This window comes from Amborella trichopoda, chromosome 2 (assembly GCF_054954075.1).
Source record: "Amborella trichopoda isolate Santa Cruz 75 chromosome 2, AtrichopodaSantaCruz75HAP2 v2.0, whole genome shotgun sequence".
Lineage (NCBI taxonomy): Eukaryota > Viridiplantae > Streptophyta > Magnoliopsida > Amborellales > Amborellaceae > Amborella > Amborella trichopoda.
Genome location: NC_142337.1, coordinates 7,791,788 through 7,817,020, shown reverse-complemented (window position 1 = coordinate 7,817,020; position 25,233 = coordinate 7,791,788). Strand labels below are relative to the sequence as shown.

Below are 25,233 nucleotides of genomic sequence, written 5' to 3'. Positions count from 1 at the left end.
GTCAGTGTTCAATTACTCAGGTTTGTTGAACTCACCCGAGTAACTATGATTCGCCACCCTGGTGAGCGAGCTCGAGTATCCTCAAGTTGGGTGGTTAACTTTGGGATCTTAAAAAAATTCTAAAACATCTAAAAGAGAAATTTATTTGTGAAATGCTGTTTTTTATTTTATTTTATTTATTTCTTTATTTTATGTGTACTATCATTTTGACAAAGATTGAAAAGTGTTTTGACCATTAATATTTATTTTTATCTTTTCCCTTCTTTTTGGATAACTTCTAAACTACCCTCATCACATGGATTTTTTCAAAATCCATTTTTCACTGTTTCTTTTTTAACCTCATTTCAATGTGTTCAGTTTAATTTTACTTTTAAACATATCTTTCCTGTCTTTTGAGTTTTTTTGTAATATTTTCTTATTTTTTTAACACTTTTTGTCTTAGCCCAACTCGGGCTCGGCCAGAGTTATTTGGCTCTGGGATGGGCCGAGTCCTGCCCCCAAGTCTGATTTTGAACACTGCTTAAGTGACATGAAGTGAAAACTTTCACAGTTAATTTAATTATACGAAACGCATAAATTTAGTCCCCTCACTTCATAGTGATGTAATTATTAGGAAAAACATAATTCAGTCTCATAAGTTTAAGTTAAATGCCAAAAAAGTATTCATCTATCACCCAATGACACAAGTCAATTTGGTCAGAGTCTTTGTCAGTCGTATGAGAGCCATGACATACCTAACTCACACCCACATCACAAACGGTGCAATAAGTTCAAGAGGCATTTGAACAAATCCGTTATAACCGACCATACAACCAAGGACTGTTACCTTCTTCAATTAAACAATAATTTAATGCATAACGATAACATTGCGACTTATTTTGGTTAAAAGGTCACAGTTGTAACGGCAGTAAAACGGATATAAAGACATAACAGCCACTATAACGCCCATGATATTTCCTTATCGTCATTATGATATCAATTATGACCACAATAATTTATTTTTGACACAAGAAGGTTGCAATCCTTCTTAGTTGTTAAGACGTAAAATCCAATGTCTGATAGAGTATATCATTGCCCTTACTCGAACAAATTTTTTTTCTGAAACATTACGACACATTCTTGTCCATCCAATTTCACATCTAAAGCCTAGAATTGATTGTGACTACCTTGTACAATAAAATAAAGAGCCTACAAGTACATAGCTTATTCTGTGTTTGGGAAAGCTTGATAATGGATTATGCTGTTACAAGTGGTGTTTTGCATTTCATTTGGAAAAGGAAACGGACTCTTATGCTTCACATGTACTTTAAGTACTCTTACCCAACATCCACCATCCATGTTGTGAAGTTCAATAACCGTTCCCCAAAAGCTGGGTGTTATAAAAGTGGGCCAAAGCTCATCATCCACTACCCTTGGATAAGCAATGATGATGAATGTCAAGCCACAGGCCCCATTCTATACATCTACTAAATAGGAACTTTTTCCCGTGAAAATAGCAACATATTTTATTAAAAAATATGTGCCCATGTACACAAATCTTAATTCACATTGGTCACTTTCATTCTAACCTTTGTTTTAAAACTCATAATAGGATTTGGATCACCCACCATTTTATCAATCCGGATCGGCCAAACCAATGACAGTTAAAACAAATATTCAAAAAATGACATCAAGGGGGGGATTTGGGGGGTGGAAACACATATTGCCCACCCTGAGTCTGATAGTTGACAATTCTGGATTGCCAGGTTCGACAACACTAATTTGAACAACTAAATTATGTGACAGAGAGCAAACAATTCTCAAAACCGTATACTTCTACTTAAAAGTTCTCCACTTCCAATACGAGCTGCAAAAGTAGGAAGTAGGAACATCACCAATCCTACAGAGCTTTCCCATAAGGGATCATATGACCATGCCTTTCTTCTTTTAAGACCTGCAAAACTTGATACTTCATGAGTACATAAAGACATTGATGCCCAAAGAAAATGCGCTTGAGAGGAAAAAATAATGACATAACTACCTCGCCAGGTTGTGATGTTTTCATGTTTTTATCCTCCAATTATGAGCAGTCCGAGGTCCTGAAGCAATGCCCTCATAGTAACGAGCTGGCAGCCTTTGTTTGTTCCAAACCTTGACAAAGCCTGAGAACAACTTGCGCGCTTCCTCAGAGGAAAGGTCAGAAAAGAACACCCCCCTCTCTTCTTTCAACCACGTTGCAAATTCGTTGTTCTTGGAGAAATAATCATTGTCTGAAAGCTCTTCAATCTCATGTTTGACCAGTCGAGCAAATATCAACAAGTCGAGCAAATATCAGCAAGTAGTGCAAACATTTAAATTATGGGTCAAGATTGTGTAAAATGAATATCAAGACGGACTACGGAAAAGTTGGATTATGTATGATTGCAAGGGCATACTCGACCAAATATTAAGATGTATAAATGGTTGATGAACCCACATGCATCTGTCAAATTTTCAGCAATTTTTTGAACAATGTCCTTTTCAATAATTATACTCACCCTAGCTGCCCATCGATATTTACAAAATGATACATGTCCTTAAGAGACGCTTGTCACGAAGTATCACATACACTAAATGACAAAAGCATTTTTACATTATTTGAAAGCTGCAATGGTAAAAGCATTTCTACATTGCTTGAAAACTTCCACTAAAAACCTGAAATGAACGCCAATTGCAAATGGGGACTCACTTTTTTTAAGAATATTATGGTAGGAAGGGAACTCCCCCAATGTAGTCAGGCTGGTTCAATAGGAATCAGATGTCCCATTCAGGCTTGAGGCTTGCTCAAATGTTTAATGACATTCATGAAGTCAGCAGCGGTCTTCATGTTTTTCCAGAACATCCTTCAGAGAGGCCAACTCTGCCAGCTGATAGATAAATTGGTAAAGGGGGTTCTCTACTTGAAATCTATTAAAGTGGACATGAGGCTATAGCCTCAAGCACTATTATTTGTTTCAAGTGGGTACTATTGGTAATACATCTCAGTTTCTTCTGATGCAATTTAATGTATATATTGCAAACCAAGGATCCCATTAAATTTGGGAAAAAAACTCCCACGTGTACTAACAATTCTAGGAAATGCTACTACTTGCATATTTCAAAATCGCCATTGAGATCTATTGACGGAAGAAAACACGACACTTACGAAGTACTCCAGAATTTATGATGAAGTGCACGACTAGCTGTCATCCCAAGCGTCTTCCACCAGAAACTAGGAAACACTCAAACCTGGGCCATCATGGCATTCTGATCGGGATGAGAGCCAACCCATTAGAATTAATGTAAGGCTCACTCCCAAGCCCACAGAAACCATACACCTTCAAATGAGCCTCACTTAAGGTTTGAACCAGGTCCATCCTGCGAACAATTAAGTATCTAATAAAGATGTTACCTCACCTCTGCACTTTGGACCTTTCACCCCCACTTTCCAAAGCTAAAACAAACCTACTTCTGAAAAGCAATAAGTAGTGTATACTCACAACCGAAAATTTCAAAGTCTGGCTTTATACATCATGGTTTGGGATGCCCCACATTCTTCTTGCGCGTGCATCCCAAGTTCCCCTTCCTGGGTGCCACTCTTGCACCAAATAAGTAAATACTATGATGAATCTGGATGAATCCCATTCAAAATCTGTTATCTGTATTCTTGTGCTCCACTTGATGCCTAGTGAATTTAGTTTAGGCACAATGAGCTCCGGAGAGGTATCTAGAACTCATGGACAGCATATATTACATGCCACATCAACATGTGCTTGTACACCCAACACATTTTCATTTGCATGTTTTCGAATATAACGATCTCTGATGCAGGCATCATTCTGCCTTTAGAACTTTTATCTGTAGAGATCAAGAGGGGAAATTGGAGAGAAAGGAACAAATACACATTAAAAGGCCAACAAAGGCCCATTATGGATCATAGAGAAAATATTTGAACATTGATCATTTACTGGGCCATGGACCCATGGTATCCCCTGAATTCAGGAAAACACAATTACCAATCTCCTCACTTGTTCTCGCAAATAGATAGTCATGCCTTGGAATGGAGATTAGGAACTGAAAGTCGAAGCAGAAGAGAGCCATTGTCAAAGGATCCAACAAGGGAGCAAGCAAAGCAAGAAGGTAATACTGGCTAAGTGTTAAACTTTCATTTCCAACAAATTTTCAATTTTAGTTGTACTTCTTATCAAAATCAGATATAGGGTCCAATCTTTAACTAACCTTGGAAGCATGGTGGACGAGTGAAGGATGGATATAGTTGATATCATGGGGATGAACTATGCCTTCTCTCAATCGTAAATCCAAGTTTTCTCGGTCAAATCTCCCCCATTATACCAGTTCTACAGAAACCTTATCTACCCCATCCTCAACCCCCTCGTCCTTGGACGCTCCAAAAAATGCAATGCTTTTATCGATTGAAATGTTTAAACAAACATTAGACTCCAAACAATGACCAGAGGACATCGCACACGAGGCCAAATTCGCTCGTGCATTCCATATCATAGAAACATAGGTTTTTCATATCATATATTAGGAACGGAATAGTTCCAGAGGTTTAATCCTTTGTTACAATTTACATCAGTCTAAACCTAAACCGAATACCCTTGATTCGGGTCTTGAAACCTATACATGCGATTTTAAGAAGGAAAATATACAGATGCACTTAAATGAAGCACAATATCAAGGGTATATTGACCCATATACCTAAGCTGAAACGCAGGGGTATTGTTTGTGCAGCCTGGTCCTTCTTCGAAATCGGGCTTCAAGTGGGCTTAGATGAAAACAAGATAAACTTCTCTCTCTTTATCTTAGATATGTTTCAAAAGACAGTCATGTAGTGGCCTGTTTCTTCACACACTATGGACACAACCACTTCTCTATCTCTCTCTAAACACAATGAGTCAACCTTATCGGAGTCCAATCGAATTGAACCAAACATAATCAAACCCTTCTCTGATCGAAAGCCGGGTTTATATAGTCTTCATGAACAGATAACCATCGATCTTCACTTGATAAGCACAAAAATCTTCAACATCTATCTGTCCACTAATCTACATCTTGGTATTCACAATAATCCGCATCTTCACGCGTTGATCTTCATGATGATAAGCACGTTGCTTATCTTGATAATTACATGATTTAAATAGATTAGCATGCACGCACAAGTGTCTTTTGATGATAATCACGCATCTCAGTCGATGCTCATCTTCAAAACATTCAAATTTGAATCCACAGATTCGCGATTCGACGAGGTCATCGCATGAGAAAAATAAGGATTTTGTTGCTTCTCATCACCTACCTGACAGTTAAGCCTCTGCAACTACAATTGGACACATCTTCACATTTCTTCAACCGCTTTTTGATGGCAAGTCCTTTGATCACAAAACTTGGAGAGATGAAGGAGGACTCAAAGACGAACACAATGGTTCAAGTCTCACTTAAAATGGATCACAGATGAGAGAGATCTCATCCGTACAAGTTACTGTCTTGGATGGATAATGCATCAGCAAAACCAGTGCATTACGGATGCAGCGCTTCCAACATATGAATCAAACAATGCTACACCTTTTAAGGGTGATAGATCATTCAGTTAGGAATCCAAGGGTCCTGGTCCCATGAGAAAATTCCTCATATCAAGAGAGAAATCTCAAATTTTGTGACCGGGGGTCGTCCTGGCTATTAACAGACAGAGTATAAGACTTTTAAGGCCTCAACTGCTAGGGCATGCAGATAATGGGTTAATTCACCTTTGGATGATATGAAATTTCAAGGTGAGGGATACGATGCCTCAAACATGATTCCCTAAGAGTCTCGGCTCAATCTCAAAACATAAAGTTTCAGGGTGTCAGTCAAGGCATATCTTAACTGACAGTGGATACAGACATTGGGTTAAGCCAATTCTGAATATTGCCCAATTTGTATCATTCTTGGACTCAGAGGCATATAAGGCCTCAATATATATCTTTAAGAATTTACCTCATTATATCATCATATGGTGAGATTTTCCTTATGCCTCGTCTGTTAAGCCCCCATATCCTTAACGGACGACGGATTAGAAGTCATATCACATTTCATCCAAAACTCCTCCAATATCCAATGAAGAGGCACATGTGAGCCATGGGAGTATATGTATCCTAGAGTTTTGTCTCAAAGTGAAATGTCTTCATGTCTCTTATCATAGATTGTAAGTCATGATGCACATGCATAACTGACGATAGAATTCAAGAAAATTTTTATATCAAATTGCATTAGGTTCCTCCACATATCACACGGATAGGTATATCGGGGACTTAGGAATATATATATATCCTAGAACCTGTCTCACAATGAGATGGCTTTAATATCTTCTATCATCAATTGTAAGTCAAAAGATGAACACGCATGACTAATGAGTCATTAGTCGTAAGTCATAACATATAAGGGCTGACTGATAAGTCAGAATTTATAAGGCATATTGGGGCCTTCATATCATGAATCCTGGATATATCATATCTTTCATATCTTCATATCAAGGGCATATCTCAACAGGTTTGATCAAGAACCATGCTCATATCTTATCGACCATCTGTTAAGACAGCTATCAACTGTGCGTAAAAAAACTTCGCTATATATCTTTATTCTGTCAAACATCGGTTATGACGTACTTAGTCTTGCATATGGTGACTAAGAATTCATTCAACATCTTAGGCATATCTTCGAGGGCTAAGCTTATCTAGGTTACATATTTTATCTAGTGTCTATCTAGCGTTCGTCAAAGACTCGAGCTTTCCTATTGATATCTTCATCAAGCACCAGTTGAAATATACTTAATCTCATATGACAACTAAAAGCATAACCAACCAAGACATATCGTCAAGGTCTTAAGCTTATCAAGCTTATCCACCATTCATTTATCCAACATTCATCAGATCCCTGTCATATAATCACTAGAATCTTTATCGAATGTTCATCAGAATGTATCTAACCTTGCATGTGACTAAAAATATCCTACCCAAATCTTTATTGAAAACACCACCTCCTATTATTAACCCAGAGGTCAAACTTAACCGAATCTTGTTTGTCAACTCCGTTCCCCATATGTGGCTCGCCAATTCTAGAGAGATTTCTGGGCGCCTCCTCTCCCTCCGTAACTCTTTTGTAGCATCTTTCTCGCCTCAGCAGAATGATCTCAGAGGAATCACCAAATGGTTCAATCGGATCTTCAAGAAACTGCTCTTGTAGACTCTTGCAAAACAAGAGTTACCTTGTTTTTTGGCCTGAGGATGCAGTCACCCCGATCGAAGTAGCTACCAACAAACTTCACTTCAGAGGAGGGTGTCTCACATTAAGGAAATGGGAGCACTCTTTGGGAGTAGCGCTAAAGATCAAGCTCTAGCTAATGGTAGAAGGCATTCCTATTCACCTTTGGACTCAGCAAGTCTCCAGAGCCATCGGCGATTGCTGTGAAGTTTCATCATTGTGCAACTAGAAATCTCTTGGGAACCTTCCAATGGGCTTTTGTTATTATTCTGATAGAATCCTCTCATCTTGAATCCATTCCCTCCTCTCTTGAGCTGCATTTTTTATTTTCTTTTTAATTAAAAGAAAATAAAAAATGATCATAGCCTTATATGTTTAATTTCACATGAAAGCGTCAATGTACACTATACTCATGAAGGAGTATAAAGTCTCATATGTTAGATAAACATCAATGAAAAGCATCATAATGTCAAGACATGTACGTATGCCTTCTCTTAAGATATGAAATTGAATGCATGTCAGTACAAATTATCTTATTTAGAAAGTTACACAAAGTTTTCATGTATTTTTTAAAATTTATGGATCATGTGATCCTAAGGGATCACAATGTATAATAACTCCTTGTAATAAATGATCTAATTGGGTAGAATTTTTTTTGTTTCTAAATTTTTTGGAACCCCAATATATCATTGGATGATTATTTTAAAACAATTACTTTTTATTTTGAATTGTCAAGAATTTAGATCTCACGTCCAAAAAAATAGATAGTGACGATCTCCTTTTAACATTGAGCTATTATCTTTTCAAATGCAGTGGTTAGATAAATGGAATTAGGTTGGTGTAGGAGTAGAAGAGGTTATATCCATCAAAGATGAGGTTAAAAACAGATACTCATAGCCTCATACATTGAATTTCACATGAGAATGTTAATGGGCAGTATACTCACGTGAAGGAGTATAATTTCTCATGTGTTTGAATAAACATCATTGGAAAGCATCATAGCACGTGCCATGAAATGTTTGTATGTCTTCTCTTAAGATTTATAATTCAATGCATGTCCGCATGTTAATCTTATTTGAAAATTTATCATCAATGGAAAGTTTCATGCATTTCTTAAAATTTATGGATCATGCTCCCAAAAGTTCACAATGTACATTTACTCTTTGTAATAGATTACCCAACTGAGTTGATGTTTTTTTCTTATATTTTTGAACCCCATCAAGAATTTAGATCTCACATCCAAAAAAATAGATGGTGATGGTCTCTCTTTAATATTGAGCTATTATCTTCTACAATGCAGTGATCATATTAACGGAATTAGATTGGTGTAGGAATTGAAGAGGTTAGTATCTGTCAAAGATGAAGTTTTAAAAAAAAAATGCTCATAGCCTCATATGTTTAATTTCACATGAGAGCGTTTATATACACTATACTCGTGGAGTATAAAATCTCAGGTATTAAATAAACATCAATGGAGAGGATTGTAGAATGTGTCAAGGAATGTACATATGTCTTCTCTTAAGATTTGGAATTCATTGTATGTCCGTACACTTTAACTTATTTAGAAAGTTACGCAAAGTTTTCATGTATTTCTTAAAATTTATAGATCATGTGCTCTCAAGGGGTAACCATATCCAATAATTCCCTGTAATAAATGATCTAAAGAGAGACCATCACCATTTATTTTTTTGGACATGATATTTAAATTCCTGACAACTTGAAATAAAAATTGATTGTTTTAAAATAATCATCTAATGATATATAGGGGTTCCAAAAAATTTAGAAACAAAAAAAAACCTTTGGAACAAAAAAAATCAACCTAATTAGATCATTTATTACAAGGAGTAAATATAAATTGTGATCCCTCAAAAGCACATGATTTATGAATATTACTAAATACATAGAAAAACTTTGCATTAGTGGTAACTTTCCAAATAAGATAAAGTGTACGGACATGCATTGAATTCCAAATCTTAAGAGAAGACATACGTACATGCCTTGACACCTGCTATGATGCTCTCTATTGATGTTTATCTAACATATGATATTATTTTATACTCCTTCACGAATATACTATACATTAACACTCTCATGTGAAATTCAACGTATGAGGCTATGAGCATTTTTTTTTAACTTTATCTTTGACAGATACAACCTCTTCAACTCCTACACCAACCTAATTCCGTTTATCTGACCACTGCATTTGAAAAGATAATAGCTCAATATTAAAGAGAGATCATCACCATCTATTTTTTTGGACGTGAAATCTAAGTTCCTGATAACTGAAAATAAAAGTTTTTTGTTTTAAAATAATCATTCAATGATATATAAGGATCCAAAAGTTTTAAAAACAAAAAAAAATCAACCCAATTAGATCATTTATTACAAGGAGTTAATATACACTGTGATCCCTCAGGAGCAACTAATCCATAAATTTCAAGAAATACATGAAAACTTTGCGTAATTTTTTAAATAAGATAGAGTGTACAGACATGCATTGAATTCCAAATCTTAAAAGAAGACATACGTACATGTTTTGACACATGCTATGATGCTCTCCATTGATGTTTTTCTAACACGAGATTTTATACTCCTTCACGAGTATAATGCACATTAACGCTCTCACGTGAAGTTACAGTTTTTTTTTTTTTTGATAAAGAGTTTACTGTATTGCTACAAAGTATTGTTGTAAATGTGAATTTACAGTTAACAATCTAAAAAAAAAATGCTCTCATGTGAAAGTAAACGTATGAGGCTATGAGCATTTTGTATTTTTTTTTTACTTCATCTATCACAGATACTAACATCTTCAACTCCTACACCAACCTAATTCCGTTTATAGGACCATTGCATTGGAAAAAATAATCGCTCGATACTAAAGAGAGACCATCACTATCTATTTTTTTGGATGTGAGATCTAAGGTCTTGACAGGGTTCAAAAATTTTAGAAAAAAAAAAAAAAAACCCAATTTGGTCAACTATTACAAGGAGTACATGTACATTGTGAACATTTGGAAGCATGCTTCATAAATTTTAAAAAATGTGCGAAACTTTGCATTAATGGTAACTTTCCAAATAAAATAAACATACGGATATGCATTGAATTTCAAATCTTAAGAGAAGATACAAGGACATTCCTTGACACGTGTTATGATGTACTCCATTAATGCTTAATCTAACACATGAGAAATTATACTTCTTCAAAAGAGTATATTATCCATTAACGCTTTCATGTGAAATTCAACTTATGAGGCTATTTGAGTATTTTTTTTAACTTCATCTTTGACAAAAACAACCTCTTCAACTCCTACACCAACCTAATTCCATTTATTTGACTATTATATGCAAAAAATAATAGCTTAATATTAAAGAGAGACAATCACCATCTATATAACAAGGAGTACATGTACATTAGGCTCTCTCGAGAGCACATGACAATAAATTCTAGGAAATGCACAATGATATCTTTCCAACTCATAAATAAAATATGCGGACATGCTTGCATTGAATTCCAAATCTTAAGATAAAACATACATGCATGCATTGAAATCCAAACCTTAAGAGAAAACATAGACCTGCCTTTTCGTTGATGGGTAAGATGGTTTTCACTTCAGCTAAATATAGCTAGGTAACATGGATGGCTACGGTCACAGGGGTAGAAATAAAGGAAGATACGTCTTCTTCCTTGGAGCGGTAATACAGGCCGGGGACCAAGACATCGTTTTGGCATGAGTCCCAGGAGTTGTGCCGTGCGCACCATCTTCAATCGAATATAGCTAGGTAACATGCATGGCTACGGTCACAGGGGTAGAAATAAAGGAAGATATGTCTGATGTTGGTAGAGAGAACTGGGATATGCACGGAAGGGGGTTTTAAGAATTTTAGCAGAGGTCTCAGACAATGGATATGTTTAGTACCTGGGACGTTATAAGATTGCATTGGCTTAGGTACTTAAAGCATTTGATGGAAGGGCGTTCTTACCTCTTGTTTCCTTCTAAAACTTAGATGATGCATAGTGTTCCGGTTGATGTTCTTGGCCCTACAGAGGAGAAGGTTCTTGCAGAGGGAGAGGTGTAGAATTCCCCTAAGACTGTGGCAGGGTCTAATATGGAGAAAGATGATGCCGACGAACCAGAGATGCAGTATGTGGATTTAGAGGAGGACCACAGGGTATGTTTGAAGATATCGCAGTGGGTCTTAATGACCCACTCTCAAAGGTGTATGAAGCTATCAAAGCTAAGAAAAAGGTACAGAACGAAGAGGAACCTCTCTCAAAGGTGTATGAAGTTATCAAAGCTAGGATTAACATAAAGAAGAAAAAGGATTCTAGGGAGTGAGATATATTTTTCAAGTAGGAGGTGTATAGCTCTATAGGAGAGGATCTCGATAAGGAGAAAAATGCCACAACTTGTACTGAGGGCAAGTGTAAACAGAGTGCGACTGTGAGTCAGACAAAATCCTCTTCTATACTGGCTGCCCAGAGGGCTTTTATGCTAGCTCCCCAAAGGCCTGGAACAAGTGGAGGTACCATCATCATCATCATTGATGATTGTGACAATAATTAACATTCTTGCCATGCGATTAGCCCTCCTTATTTTTTAGAGATTATTAGAGTGTTTGAAGTTTGAATGTCAGGTGTTTTGGAGTAATGGGTGCTAGATGCCTCCTGTGTTCTATGTGGTTATGTTATATGGGATCTGTCCGTTTTGAATAGTATTTCTAGAGTTTGAGGGTTATGTATTCTTTTATTGTCTTTGAACTAAGGTCGTTTCTGTAACTTTAACATTTCTCAGTTTATTTTATAGGGATACAAGTTTATTTTATAGGGATACAAGATAAAATGTTGGGCACCTTTCCATTTCCTGTCCCAATATTTGATTGGATTTTGTTCATATGTACTTATCTCTCTCTCAAGTCTCATAGGCCCTTTCTCTGTATATATCTCTCTCTCTCCCCCAAGTCTCCTATCCTCTCTCTCAATCCCCTTCAATCATACTTCTAATTTTCTCTCTAGGAGAAAGGAGAGGAGCATTAAAAAATTGGCAATTGAACACAATGCAAAAGCGCCTACATTACTCTTCAAAAATAAACACGGAACGTCCATTGAAAATTGTGGGATTTTAACCCATTTTTTGTTCATATCTTAGAATAACCATCAAGAACCACATACCACATCCAGTTGTCAACCTAATTGGGAATGGGAAATAACTTCCCGGCAACAGAAATTAAGAAAAGCTTGAGTAATAATGCCTAAAGACTGAGAACCCTGGATTACAGGGGTGGCCTATCGAGTGATGAGAAGCTATGGAGATCATCTTCCCCCATCTGCAGCTAAGGAAATTAAATCAATATGAAAGGAAGTTTCAAAGATTCATGGGCCTAAGACTAATGATAATCAACGTGGAGTCTTAAGTTTTTTTGTTCATAAACAGGAAAGATATGAAATAATGTGGCTTTATTCTTGTAAGGCCATGACCCCAAAATCTCAGAATAATGAAGGTCGGGTCATAAGTTTTTTTGTTCATAAACATGAAAGATATGAAATAATGTAGCTTTATTCTTGTAAGGCCATGACCCCAAGATCACAGAGTTAAGATTTTTTGCTCAAAAAAATGAAAGATATAAAATAATGTAGCCTCATTCATGTAAACCCATGACCAGTAAATCTCCGAATAAACAAGGTGGGATCTTAAGATATTTTGTTTATAAACAAGAAATATATGAAATAATGTAGCCTTATTCTTCGAGTCGCCGAGTTACTCGGGATGCCGAGCCCGAGTTGTCAGAGGTCTACCTCGGGAATCTTGAACAAAATTTAAAATAAATTGTAAAAAAAATAAAAAATTAAATAATATATTTGTAAGTTGTAACATGTTTATTTATGTTATCTATCTTTTTCACAAAGATTGGAAAATATTTTGGCCATGAATAGTATTTTTACGTTTTCCCTTTTTTTGTAAAATTTCAAAATACCCCAAGTCACATACTCATTTTTTAAAATATATTTTTTCACTAATTTTTTAAACCACAATTAGTTGTACTTTGTAAGTTTTACTTTGAATATATCTGTCCTATTATTTGATTTTTTTTGTATTTTTTTACTTTTTTTAATAGTTTTCGGCTGCTACAATACTCGGCCCTACTTGGGCTGAGTTACTCGGACTCGGGCGAGTACTCAGCTGCAGCATGGCCTTAGTAGTCAGCCTGAATGAACTTTTCAAAGACTGGTTCTTCCAGAGCCTAAAAACTTAGCGCCTAATATCACCTCCTTACTCAAAAAACACAATTACCGTTTACCCAAATACCTTGATGGATGCAGCCATTCCATGCATGGACTAGTAGCCAATCATAATGAACATGGGTTGTAGACTGCGTGATCTAAGGATACATAAACTGCATAATAAACCAGTGTAGCTAAAATTGCGGCTAGGAAATGTGTTCCTGAAAAAATGGAATCTCAATCTCAATCTCAATCTCAATCTCAATCAATGAGGGCCTCGACTTAAGCGGCCGGATAAGATGGATCTCTTGGTATTAAAATTGCAAACACATACTTGTGGGATCGGGATGCCATATATGGTGATGCTTGCATTCCGTTATTTTGGAATCTAGATCCCAATGCACTCTAGAGCGCGAACAATATGATTAGGGAACTAGATCCTGTATTGTCCAGGAACGCGAGCTTAAATTGTAAGCACCTCGTCCCAATGCACTCTGGAGCACGAACCATAGGATTAGGGAACTAGATCCTGTAACGTCTAGGAACACGAGCATAAATTGTAAGACTTATGTCCCAATGTATTTTGGAGCATGAAAGGTATGATTAGGGAACTAGATTCTGTAATTGTCAGGAACGCGAGCTTAAATTATAAGGACCTCGTTCCCTAACAAAATGAAACGAGATCCTGAAAACTACAAATTGAGTTTCAGAAGAGATCTGCTATGGGATCGAGAGAAGCGAGGTTCTAGAAGGGATCGCCAAGAAAGGGAGGCGATCCCGGTAACTATGGTAAGAACACGCATGCATGCAGGCTGCATACCCGCCCACATGCACGCACACACACACACACACATACGCACACACAAAACTATTTGTGATGACCTTGAGAGCAACTCTAATGAACTCATTAGGTCTAATCTCCAAAGATGCTACACAAATGGTTTCAATATGATCATGTTTAAAGCCCATACAGACATCATAAACAGTTTGATTCAGAATTCATATCAACATCCTCCCCTCCCCCCGGTCCTTGGGCAGGGAATGTAAGTCACCACTCACCGCAGTCAAAGCAAGAAACCATGTTGCATACAAAACAAGTTTGCAAAGTTGCTAATTTTCTAAATGGATATAGAAAAGAGTATCCTTACATCCAATACTAAAATTACAAGGGGAAAACACACTATCATGGTTTTTCTCTTTCTTTTCTTTTTTTTGACCAATGCAAAAATGCAGTCATGGTATTGGAGAGCAATAAAATGAGCATGATGCAGAATGAATCATTGCAAGGGTCCTGAAACAAAAAGAGGTATACAAGCTTCTTATAACCACAAATGGAAGTGCCCGCAACAAATTGAAGTTATGTACATTGACTACTTTCCCAGAGAGAATAAAAACTCCATTGAGCCACTCACAAATCCACGACATCAACAACTCAGAATCAGAGTTGAAGATGACATACTTATTATACCTCATAAAATATCCTAATGACGAGCATAATGGTGATACTAATATTACATCAGTAGCATGTATTCATGCCTTAATTAACTTGATACAGAAGTTGAGAAATGCAATTTACAGGTTGAACTGTCACAAGTGAACAAAGTTGACAGATTATGTTTTTGGAACACAACTTACAAGGCAGTTTCAAGCAGCCAATGATGTTAAGGGAAAGAACTCACTGAATGAAGACTGCCGTTAGGGTGCTTGTGACCATGCTTCTCCATAGATTTACCACCTATCCAGAATTTCCAAAAATCATATGATTGCAGAAACATTAAAATCTTTAACACCGAGAGAGAGAGAGAGAGAGAGAGAGTAATCATAAACACACGAGTGACATGACAACACTTTGATGAGAAGCAGTGGAGTTTCTTCCATGCAACAGTCTACTACAAGCATAAACCAGAATATAAGTGAAAATCAGTTTGCTCGGATGACAAGTCATAGCATGTCATACTTATTTAATAGATTCTAGCACCTCAAAAGTGTGGCAGCAACCAGTTGTATGAACCTGATCGCTCGGATGACAAGTCATAGCATGTCATACTTATTTAATAGATTCTAGCACCTCAAAATTGTGGCAGCAACCAGTTTGTATGAACCTGATCACAAGAAATTTTTTTTTTTAATGGATTAACTTTTTGTGTTGATGTGGTAAAAGGTGCACATATGCCAAATGTGGACTACAAAAAGGTCAGAATATTTTATACAAAATGTTAGCTTGTCAAAATTGTACAGTTACAGATGGGTTCTGGATATGCAGAGGTCTGATCTAGAGGTCCCTTTTTGGGCCAAAAAGTCCTCCATGGCATTTGCCTCACTCCGTGTGCTTAAATGTGATTTGCAGTGGGAAGAAAATCTCAATAATTTCATCAAATATGCTCTCAAGGTGCCACGGCCAAAGGGAAGATTTGTTCACCCTGCTGATGACATTTTGCAAGTCTCCTTCTATCAACAGAACAGATACCTGATCCCTGTCAAAAAATTTGAGACCTGTGAGCAGTGCATGTGCTTCAGCTTCGGTTGCATCTGAGAAACCAAGGGACCTGAAAAAGTAGCAGTAAGGTGCCCATAGGATTTGTATAAACACCTCCAACACCAGCCCTGCCAGTGGAGCCCAGTGAGCAGATGTCAAATTAAGCTTGCTGACTCCATTCTCAGGTGGTTGCCAATGAGAGGATCTAGACTATGTCATTGGGGTGGAACAAATGATGTGTTTCCAGTTGTAGCTGAGGACGACCAAGGAGTAGGAGCTTAAATGCTTTTGGGTTTGGGCTCAGAAAATGCTTGTCTATTTTTAGGTGATCCTTGAATGACCCAATGTTGTTATCTTTCACCTCAAAGATATGCCTGTTTCTTTCCAGCCAAATGAACCAAATGGAAGCGAAACAGCTGACGTGCCACAGCAGGAGGCCTGTGACAGGGAAAACGAGGAAGAAAAAAAGAAATATCAGAACAGCTGGATGGTCGAAAGAGTGTAGCCCAAATCCATCCAAAAAGATTTAGGATGAGGGACCAGATTTGTAAGATGAAATTACAATGAAAGATGGTCGATAAATTCTTCATGGTCCTTACACATGGGATACGTATTCGGCAGGGAATGCCTCGCCACTGGATGTGGTCTTGAGCAAGTGCCGTGTTCAATAAGACCAACCAACTAAAGACTGTTCTTTTGGCTGAACAACGATGAACCAGAACCTTGCAGGTGGCACCGTGACTCCATTCCATTGGTTTAGAGTCTTGTGACAAAGAGGAAAGTGTAAAGAACAATAACTGGTTGGGCTCCATACCATTTAGGCAATGCAAGGTTAGGCATATGGCCTAGTCAAGCCACCCAGTGCTTAGGTAGCAGCCTAGAACCTCAGGCGCCCCGAGGTGACATATTTTAAAAAATATGCACAAATGTGCTGTCCAAACATGCATCTATGTAAATATTTGGGTCAGTTTTGCATTTTTTTGGATTTATATGTAATCTAACTAACTTTTTTATGCAAATATATATACATGAATTTTGGAGCACATTAAAACTTTAAATCATGAAAATTTTGATTCTTTAATCACTAAAATAGTGAAAAACATAAACAAGTCCAAAGTGTATCAGTGTCCATATTCCATAGTGGTACGCTCCATACTTATTAGTTTGTACAATCATCATACATATTATAGAATCCAAATCTCCAATAAGACTATTACAAATTGATGAAATATTAAAGATGGGACACAATGCAAAAGAAAAGAAAAAGAAGATCTTTGATTCTTCAGACCAACAATTTAATCATCATCTTCATTCATTTTTCAGCGTTTAAGGTTGGGTTTTTTCACTTTGGGGGAAAAATCCCCTGAAACACCCTTTTCCCCCTTTTCAAATTTATTACAGCCCAAAAAGGCTCACGCCTTGGGCGCTAGGTGAGCACCAGCCTGTCTAGGCGCCTGCCTGGTCTGCTTGGGCAGGCGCCCAGGAACTGGAGCCCAAACACCCCTGCCAATGCCTAGGCAAGGCGGCCTAAGGCACCTAGGAGCTTGCAAAGGGTCTGGGTGGGCCGTTTTGTTGAACATTGAGCACTATCTACCAAGGGCGTTTGCTCTATGGCCTCTTTTATTCCTTTAAAAAATGATGCTAGTTCTACAGTCTCGCTATCATCTAGTTTGCACCTAAACCTTGGTGTCCATATGCTTTGGCTGTTGAGCTGCTCGTGGTAAAAGGAAACAATGGTTAGAGCCTACATGGAAAAGGCTTGGGAAATTGACCTCCAATGGTTGAGGGTGCAGCCAAAGGTTCTCCCAAAAGTGCAGTCCCCTGTTTTGCAGTCTAGCAAATGTCTTTTGAGAAAGCTGGGAAGCTCCTAATGGCTTTCCAATCACCCAAAGCCTGGGAGTTGCTCTCCCTCTGGGCAGCAAGTAACGGCTTCATATCTATGCTTGACCACCTCATGCTGAAGGTGTTCATTTTCTGTAGCATGCAGCTATCGCCACTTGCGAAATAGAGCCATCTTGCCTTTTCTAAGGCTTATTGTACCCCCGCCCACCATGGTTTTTGGGTAAACATATTATTTCCCATTTAACCTAGTAGAATTTGCGCGAGACTCAAGTTGGGTTTATGTGGCCTTTAAAGGCCTTAAGCGAGATTGTATAAAAACATTTTGAAGAAATGAATCATAAACTTAGTGGGAGTGTGGTCCTCTTGTGGACCATACTTGGCAAATGCAATTTGCCGATACTCGGACTAGGCTCGATGTGCTAGGCCAGCCAAGTTGGAAAAACCTAAGGTATTGGGCATAAAGTTAAAACCAAGAAGGATTTAGTAAGTTAGCCCTTGATGAAGTTGAAGTATGCCTACATGAGAGTCGAGGGACTGTGTGACCCTTGTGTGTGATGAACCTACATAGATAGCCGTATTGAGACAGAGATCCATTATTGAAGGTGAAGCATGTACATGTGCGAGAGATTATCCTTATGCACCATAGAGTCATGGTTACATCATGGTCTGGAGGATCATGGTTTGTCTTTAGGGGAGAACCTGAAATCTACAGACTGGGATTACGTCCCCTAGCTTATTGGCTGACTTTGGTGATCCAATCACTAGCCTTTGCAATGGACTCTAGGTCATGGGAACTGCTGGGTCAATTTGAGAAAGCTGATGTGGATCATAGTCCACAGTTGAAGGTGTAGTGCTCCTATGTATTAATAAATTCCTAAACCTATACGGATCTGATTCCTATCAAAATTAATTAGTTTTAATTAATTTTATGTTATATGATTTTTAGAATGTTTATTTACTTTTTTTGTGATTCTTATGATATTTTAATTATGTCATTTGGATTTATAAATTAAGAGAAAATCAATTTTCAATATTTAAAATATTCAGAGTAAATAATATTTATTCCTAAAAATCTTAAAACCTTTATTAATATTTTATGTTCCACATGGGGGCCCATGGGGGTCCACCATGCTTACCCATGAGGTGGTACATGGGGACCACCCATGTTCACCATGTGTGGCACGCCCCATTCCAAGGAGCATTACCTTCTAAATGTGTAAGCCTTTTTATTCAAGGCATGTAATTTAAGTAAGGTTTGAAATTAAAAGGTGGCTTATAAATCAAATTTAGTATATCTTGAGAATCAAGGTTTTTTAATTGAATGAATAAGGAAGAAATATTTACTAGAAGAGAAAGTAAAGAGACATTTTCCTTCTTTATTTTATTTGATGGGAATAATTTTAGGAAGGTGAGGATAAGGTTCTAGCACCTTCCTTAGCATCTTGATGGTGGATCTAAGGAATGGGTGGCTCACATCTCTCACCCCATAAGTCTCCCTAGATCGACGCTCAAGATTTGATCCTACAAATTGTGGCAAACCCTAATGCATGAAAAATCTATAAAAGAGATCTTTTCCTCTCATGATCTCTACACCTCTTATCTCTCTTTTCTCTCAAGAATTCCCTTTCTCTCTCTAAGATCTCTAGAGGAGCACGCTCTACATAGGTTCTCTCTCTCTAAGAAACCTAAGGGGCACGCCCCATCCTAGCCTACCTCTCTCTCACACAAACTATCTTAAGGGGCACGCCCCAACTTAGTAAGTCTCTCTCTCTTGTAGGTTCTAAAGGGCACGCCCAAGCTAGGCTAGGCCATTCTCTTGGTGGGTAGGAAAAGGGGAGCACACCCCTAGCTAGTACATCTCTCACTCTCTCTCTCGAATTTCTATCTCTCATCTCTCAAAGGTGCAAAAAAAAGGGGCTTGAATAAGACTAAGGTATTGAAGCTTTAGGTGATTGGTTCTCGATCTAGATCCATATGCATTAGTTGGGTTTTGCCATAAAAAGGAGAATCAAGAGACCGATCAAAGATCCCGAGCACTATCGAAAGGAGGTGACTCGGCATGGAGTGTATTAAGCCCGGTTGAGGTAATCTCCGGCAATTTTACTTCTTTAAGATTTATTTGTGTTATGTTCTTTTCCCATAAAGCAAAGAGTCTAGGCTTTTGATTATTGCATAAAGAATTTGTTTTTAGGTGGTAGCAATTGAGATCGGATTTTTCTTTATTTATTTATTTCAAGAGAAATTTAACGTAATTGGACATTGTAAGTGATCTTGCTATTGAAAGAAAAAGAAAATTTTAAAATATATACACCGTGCATTATCACATAGTCCATCTTTCATTGGTATTAGAGCTTGGATTCTTGTTACCTCTAGGCTTTCTTTAATTTTATTTTATTGAATCCTAGATTGCTTTTGAGAAAGAGATAGATGGCCCGCATGCACTTTCATCTCCGAGATCCTTAAAACCGAAAGGTTTGATGGGACCAACTACTCCTCATGGAAGCGCAAATCGAATATGTGCTTTATGAGGAGGGGTTGGATGAAATTTTGATTGAGCATCATCCTCCTCGTACAAGAAGCGATTCATCCCAAGCTACTAAGGATGAATACGCTACTTGGAAGCCCAAGAATATGGGAGCTAGGCATATCTTGCTTTGCGCGATGGTTGACTCATATGCATTCGAATATGAAGCAATTAGCACGACAAAAGGGATACATATGAGACTTGAAAGGGAGCATGCGGATCCATCCCTTATGAAAAAAGCCAAAGCCATAAAAAAGTACAATGAACTTAAAATGAAAGGGGGCACAAAGATGAACTTAAAGGAGCTGTCTATTAAGCACCAGTCATGACCACCATTCCCCTACACATCAAACCTCTGGGTTTAGCCTCCAAAATGTTAACAAGCCGAAATTATATTTCTGTTAAATAAAACTCAAACTATTTACTGAGAAAATCCACTACTACTATTAAACTCAAAATCGTTACTGAGAAAGATTCCATAGCTAGTATTAGAACATCTATCATGAAGGACGCAACCCCACTCAGCATGAAATAATGAAGTATCTCAAGCAAACCATATGAAAAAGAAAACAGTGAATTGTCAAGAATTTCAATGTAGCTGTATGTTATCTATAGCAGTCTAGAGACTTCCCAACATGACCATCTTGTGGAGAGGACATAATATAGTATCCACAACATAAGGCAAGATAACTACACATAACCATCAAAATAGATTTCCCCTCAATAAAAACCACACAATCAATGAAAACCAGAAAATCAAATATTATAAAAGAAGTTCATCACATGCAATTCTCATTTCTTTTGGACAGATTTTACATGAATTTTTCACAAACATAGAATAGCCAGCATTACTTATATCATGCTAACTCATTCAAGAAATAATTTCATTGATTTTTTGACTAGTAATTTTTTCTCTTCTTTAAGTTTAAGTGCTATATATATATGTGCTTATAGTTTAGTTTCCCTTCCACTTTTCTTTTTTTTGAACAAATTTTTAATTTTTTAATTTTTAGCTCTTTTTTAGGCTATTACACGCCTGAGTTACTTGCTCCTGCTGTTGGCTCAGGCAGGGACAAGTCCCAGAGCCCGAGCTGAGTAACTGAACCTCTTGCGAAATGCACAATTTTATGATTAAACACTAAAGACTAACCAGTACAAATCAGATGAAAACCAAAATTTCATTACAAACCAGGTGAAATGTAAAGCACAATAGAGAAACCCACTGATTCTGAAACATGGGATCCAGATTATAAAATAAATAAAAATAAGGGAGAATTAACAAAACCTTCATCTGACTTCCTGAAAGTCCTGCTACTCTTACTCTTCTCCTTATCCTTTTTGTCCCTCCTGCTATCACTACGCTTGCTGCTCTCCTCTTTTCTCTCTCTCCTTCGGCTCTTTCTTTCAACATCATCTACAGTACCCAGAAACCCCACAATTAGCAGTAAGAGTAGAACGAAACTGAGAATTATTACCCTAGTTCAAGCTAAGAAGATCAAGAATCTCAGAAAAAAAAAGCAGTGGAACAAGAAACCCTAGAACTAGAACATAGTCTGTGCAATTATATGCAGTGTTTTCTGGTTGGAGGGAGAGAGGACCCGTTTGTTCTTCAGCGTCGGAATGGTAACGCTTCTTCTTGGAGCTGCCCTCACTACCCATTTTGGTTTGACAATGTTTCTCCTGCTCCGCCCCGTGTCTATATACCCATTTCTATATATATCTCATGTATTCATTTTCCCATTTAAAATATCATCCATTTATCAGGAATTAAAAATCGACCCCAATATATTGTAAAGTATGCTTATATTATTTTATGATGGTTTGAAAATTTATTTTTACCTTTAATTATATAATTTTAAAATTAATGCAGATCAAACAAATATAAGAACAATTGAAAATATTGAAAATTGACAATCTCGATAATTATTTACAATATACACTATTTTGAAAACTTTTAAAATTTTTTTTCTTTTTTTTTTTTGTATACTCAATGCCCGGATGGTGGGATATGAGGATTTCTCAGCCCGTAGTTTGAATGTTTACACGTCAGCGTTATATAAACTTTTTCCCTTCTTATTTTTTATTTTTTTTTATTTCAGTCCAAAATGTGTCACACCCCAAGAATTTACAGTACTGTTATTCCTGAGATGTGACAGACAAAACATATATACATCTATTGATAGGACAAATTTACAGTGGCGAGGTCTTACATAGTAAGTAAAGAAAGCTAGCACAACAACAGTATCTTCCAAGGTTGATCTTGACTAGCACTCAAAATGAATTCGTAGTTATCCTGAAAAAATGTTTACCATAGTTTGATGAGTTTGGCTACTCAGTAAGTGATCATCATAATCCTAAAAATAATCATGATTGAAAGATATCAATATTTTTCAAAATGAGATCTATTAATAGAAATGCATCAACAATTTCACTTTCAATAATTGCATAATTAAGTATAATCCGAGTAATTGAAATACTTATGACACTTTTAACGACAGTACATAATTCAAAGGATTTCACAAAATACCCTACTGGCGTCCCAAGTAGGTCACATATATACCCCATCAGCGTCCTGATGGGTCCACTTAATCCCTATCGGCGTCCCAGATAGGTCCACTTAATTCCTGCAGGTCCACTTATACCTCACCGGCGTACCGGATGAGTCCACTTAAACCCTACCGGCGTCCCAGATAGGTCCACTTATATCTCACCGGCGAACCGGATGAGTCCACTTACATACTTAAATTATTTCTAAATCTCTTTAAACATTCGAAAGCAGCAATATCATGTACTCAACATATCACTGAACACATTAATATGAATTTCACTTAAACCATTAATAACAGTCACTCTCTATAACATTTCAAAAATAACCAATCAAATATTTTAGGCTCAAATTTAGAAAGGTAGCAGTTTGTAAAGGCATTCTAGCATAATTGCCAATTTAATATGTATAGAAAACTCTTATAAAAATTCAAGAATACGGAATTATCACAATTTATGGAATATCAATTCACAAATAAACATTTCACAATAATACTATAATCAATTGAAAAAAATGTCAATTTTTAAATAATAAGGCAGTCATTTGCACATGAATTTTACAATGTCTAAATATTCAAAACAGTAGAAAGAAATATCACAATTTTACTAAAAGCAGAAATATCACATTTATTTCTAACAATAGACAAGAAAAATAAATAAATTTATTTTTCTAATTTACAGCATTCAAAATTTCTAACATAGATAAAATATCACAACTTTTATTAAAAAAATTATTTTTCAAGATAATGAGGTCACGTGCGCATAAAATTTATCGCGCCTAAAATTCATGATAATAAGCAGAAATAATTATTTCATTTTATTTTTAAAAAGAATGGATTATTTTTCGAGACAATAAGGTCACTTACACATAAAACTGATAAAATAAAGATCCTAGACGGAAATATCACTATTTATTAAAAATAGACTATTTTTCAGGAAGACGATGTCACTTACCCACAATTATTTGAGAGGAAGCTTCCGATAAAAATTTTCGGTTCGAGAGAGAAGTTCACTGTGTTTCGACCAGAGAGAGATCTCAAAGTTTTGTTTTAGGGTGGGAGTGCTCACATCCCCTATTTAAATTCTTATAACGTATTATTATATTATTTTCTTATGCTCTACCTCATACCTGAGGTGTCGCGTTAAAAGCAAACGTTTATCGTACGAAAACCACGTCCGCTAAAGGACGCTGCCAGCTGCAAGCAGCAGGAGGCAAAAGCGGGGAAAGGAAAAAGTAAAGGCAAGCAAATGTTAATTCAAAGCAAAAGTTTTTGAAAACAGTGATGGTCCCCAAGGACCATCATACTCAAACAGAACATCACCTATTTATAAACATATTTTCTCCTTTTTTCTTTTTTTTTTTTTGAAATTTTAGGGTTGTTACATTCTTCCCTCCTTAAAGAAATTTAGTCCTCTAAATTTGTGTACCTGATTACTGAAAAAGATAGGGGTATTTTTCTCTGATTTCGTTTTCTCGTTCCCAAGTCGACTCTTCTCTTGAATGGTACTGCCATAATACACGGACTAAAGGAATCTCCTTGTTACGCAACACTTGCACCCTTCTATCCAGTATCAAAATTGGCTGCTCAATGAAGGATAGGTCCTTCCTGATCGGTAAAGGTTCATATTTTAAGATATGGGACGGGTCGGGCTGATATTTTCGTAGTGAAGATACATGAAAGACATTATGGACATTTGCCAATTCGGGTGGTAAGGCAAGTTTATAAGCGACACCTCCGATTCTTTCCAGGATTTCAAATGGTCCGATGTAACGTGGGCTCAACTTTCCTTTCTTGTCGAATCTCATAATGCCCTTTATTGGTGAGATTTTTAGGAAAACTCGATCACCTTCCTCAAATTCAAGATCTCTCCTTCGGTTATCGGCATAACTTTTTTGCCGACACTGAGCTGTCTTGAGCCTTTCACGAATTAATGCTATTTTATCTGTAGTTATCTGGACAATTTCTGGTCCCAAAAGCTTTCTTTCACCAACCTCGTCCCAACATATGGGTGACCTACATTTTCTTCCATACAGGGCTTCATATGGTGCCATCTGAATACTGGCTTGGAAGCTATTATTATAAGCAAACTCAATCAGGGGTAAATGGTCATCCCAGCTTCCTGTAAGGTCAATAACACAGGCCCTCAGCATATCTTCCAAGGTTTGGATGGTCATCTCCGATTGTCCATCAGTTTGGGGGTGAAAGGCAGTACTAAAGGTGAGTCTCGTCCCCATGGCTGACTGTAGTCTAGCCCAAAATTTAGAAGTAAACCGAGTATCCCTGTCCGATACAATACTGACAGGAACTCCATGCAACCGCACTATTTCCTTAATGTACAACTGAGTCAGTCGATCCAAAGTGTACGTCGTGC

The 25,233-nt window shown here is 37.0% G+C and overlaps 1 protein-coding gene across 5 annotated transcripts; it reads right to left on the bottom strand.

Annotated features, from left to right (window-relative positions):
- Positions 1-1,478: 1,478 nt before the first annotated feature.
- SCI1 (splicing regulatory glutamine/lysine-rich-like protein) lies at positions 1,479-21,986 on the bottom strand. 5 transcript variants are annotated; one of them, XR_016049017.1, is made up of 5 exons: positions 21,915-21,986; positions 21,602-21,730; positions 15,110-15,209; positions 2,021-2,265; positions 1,479-1,933 (listed from the first exon to the last, which is right to left on the bottom strand). XR_016049017.1 is itself a non-coding variant. In XM_020672766.2 (5 exons), the coding sequence occupies exons 1-4, from the start codon at positions 21,973-21,975 to the stop codon at positions 2,041-2,043; spliced, it is 474 nt and encodes a 157-aa protein (XP_020528425.2). In that variant the 5' UTR covers positions 21,976-21,986; the 3' UTR covers positions 1,479-1,933; positions 2,021-2,040. The 5 variants fall into 5 exon arrangements, 2 of the variants coding, with proteins under 2 accessions (XP_020528425.2, XP_011626652.2); XR_016049018.1 differs by having other exon boundaries at positions 2,021-2,258; XR_016049016.1 differs by having other exon boundaries at positions 2,021-2,258; positions 15,154-15,209.
- Positions 21,987-25,233: the final 3,247 nt, after the last annotated feature.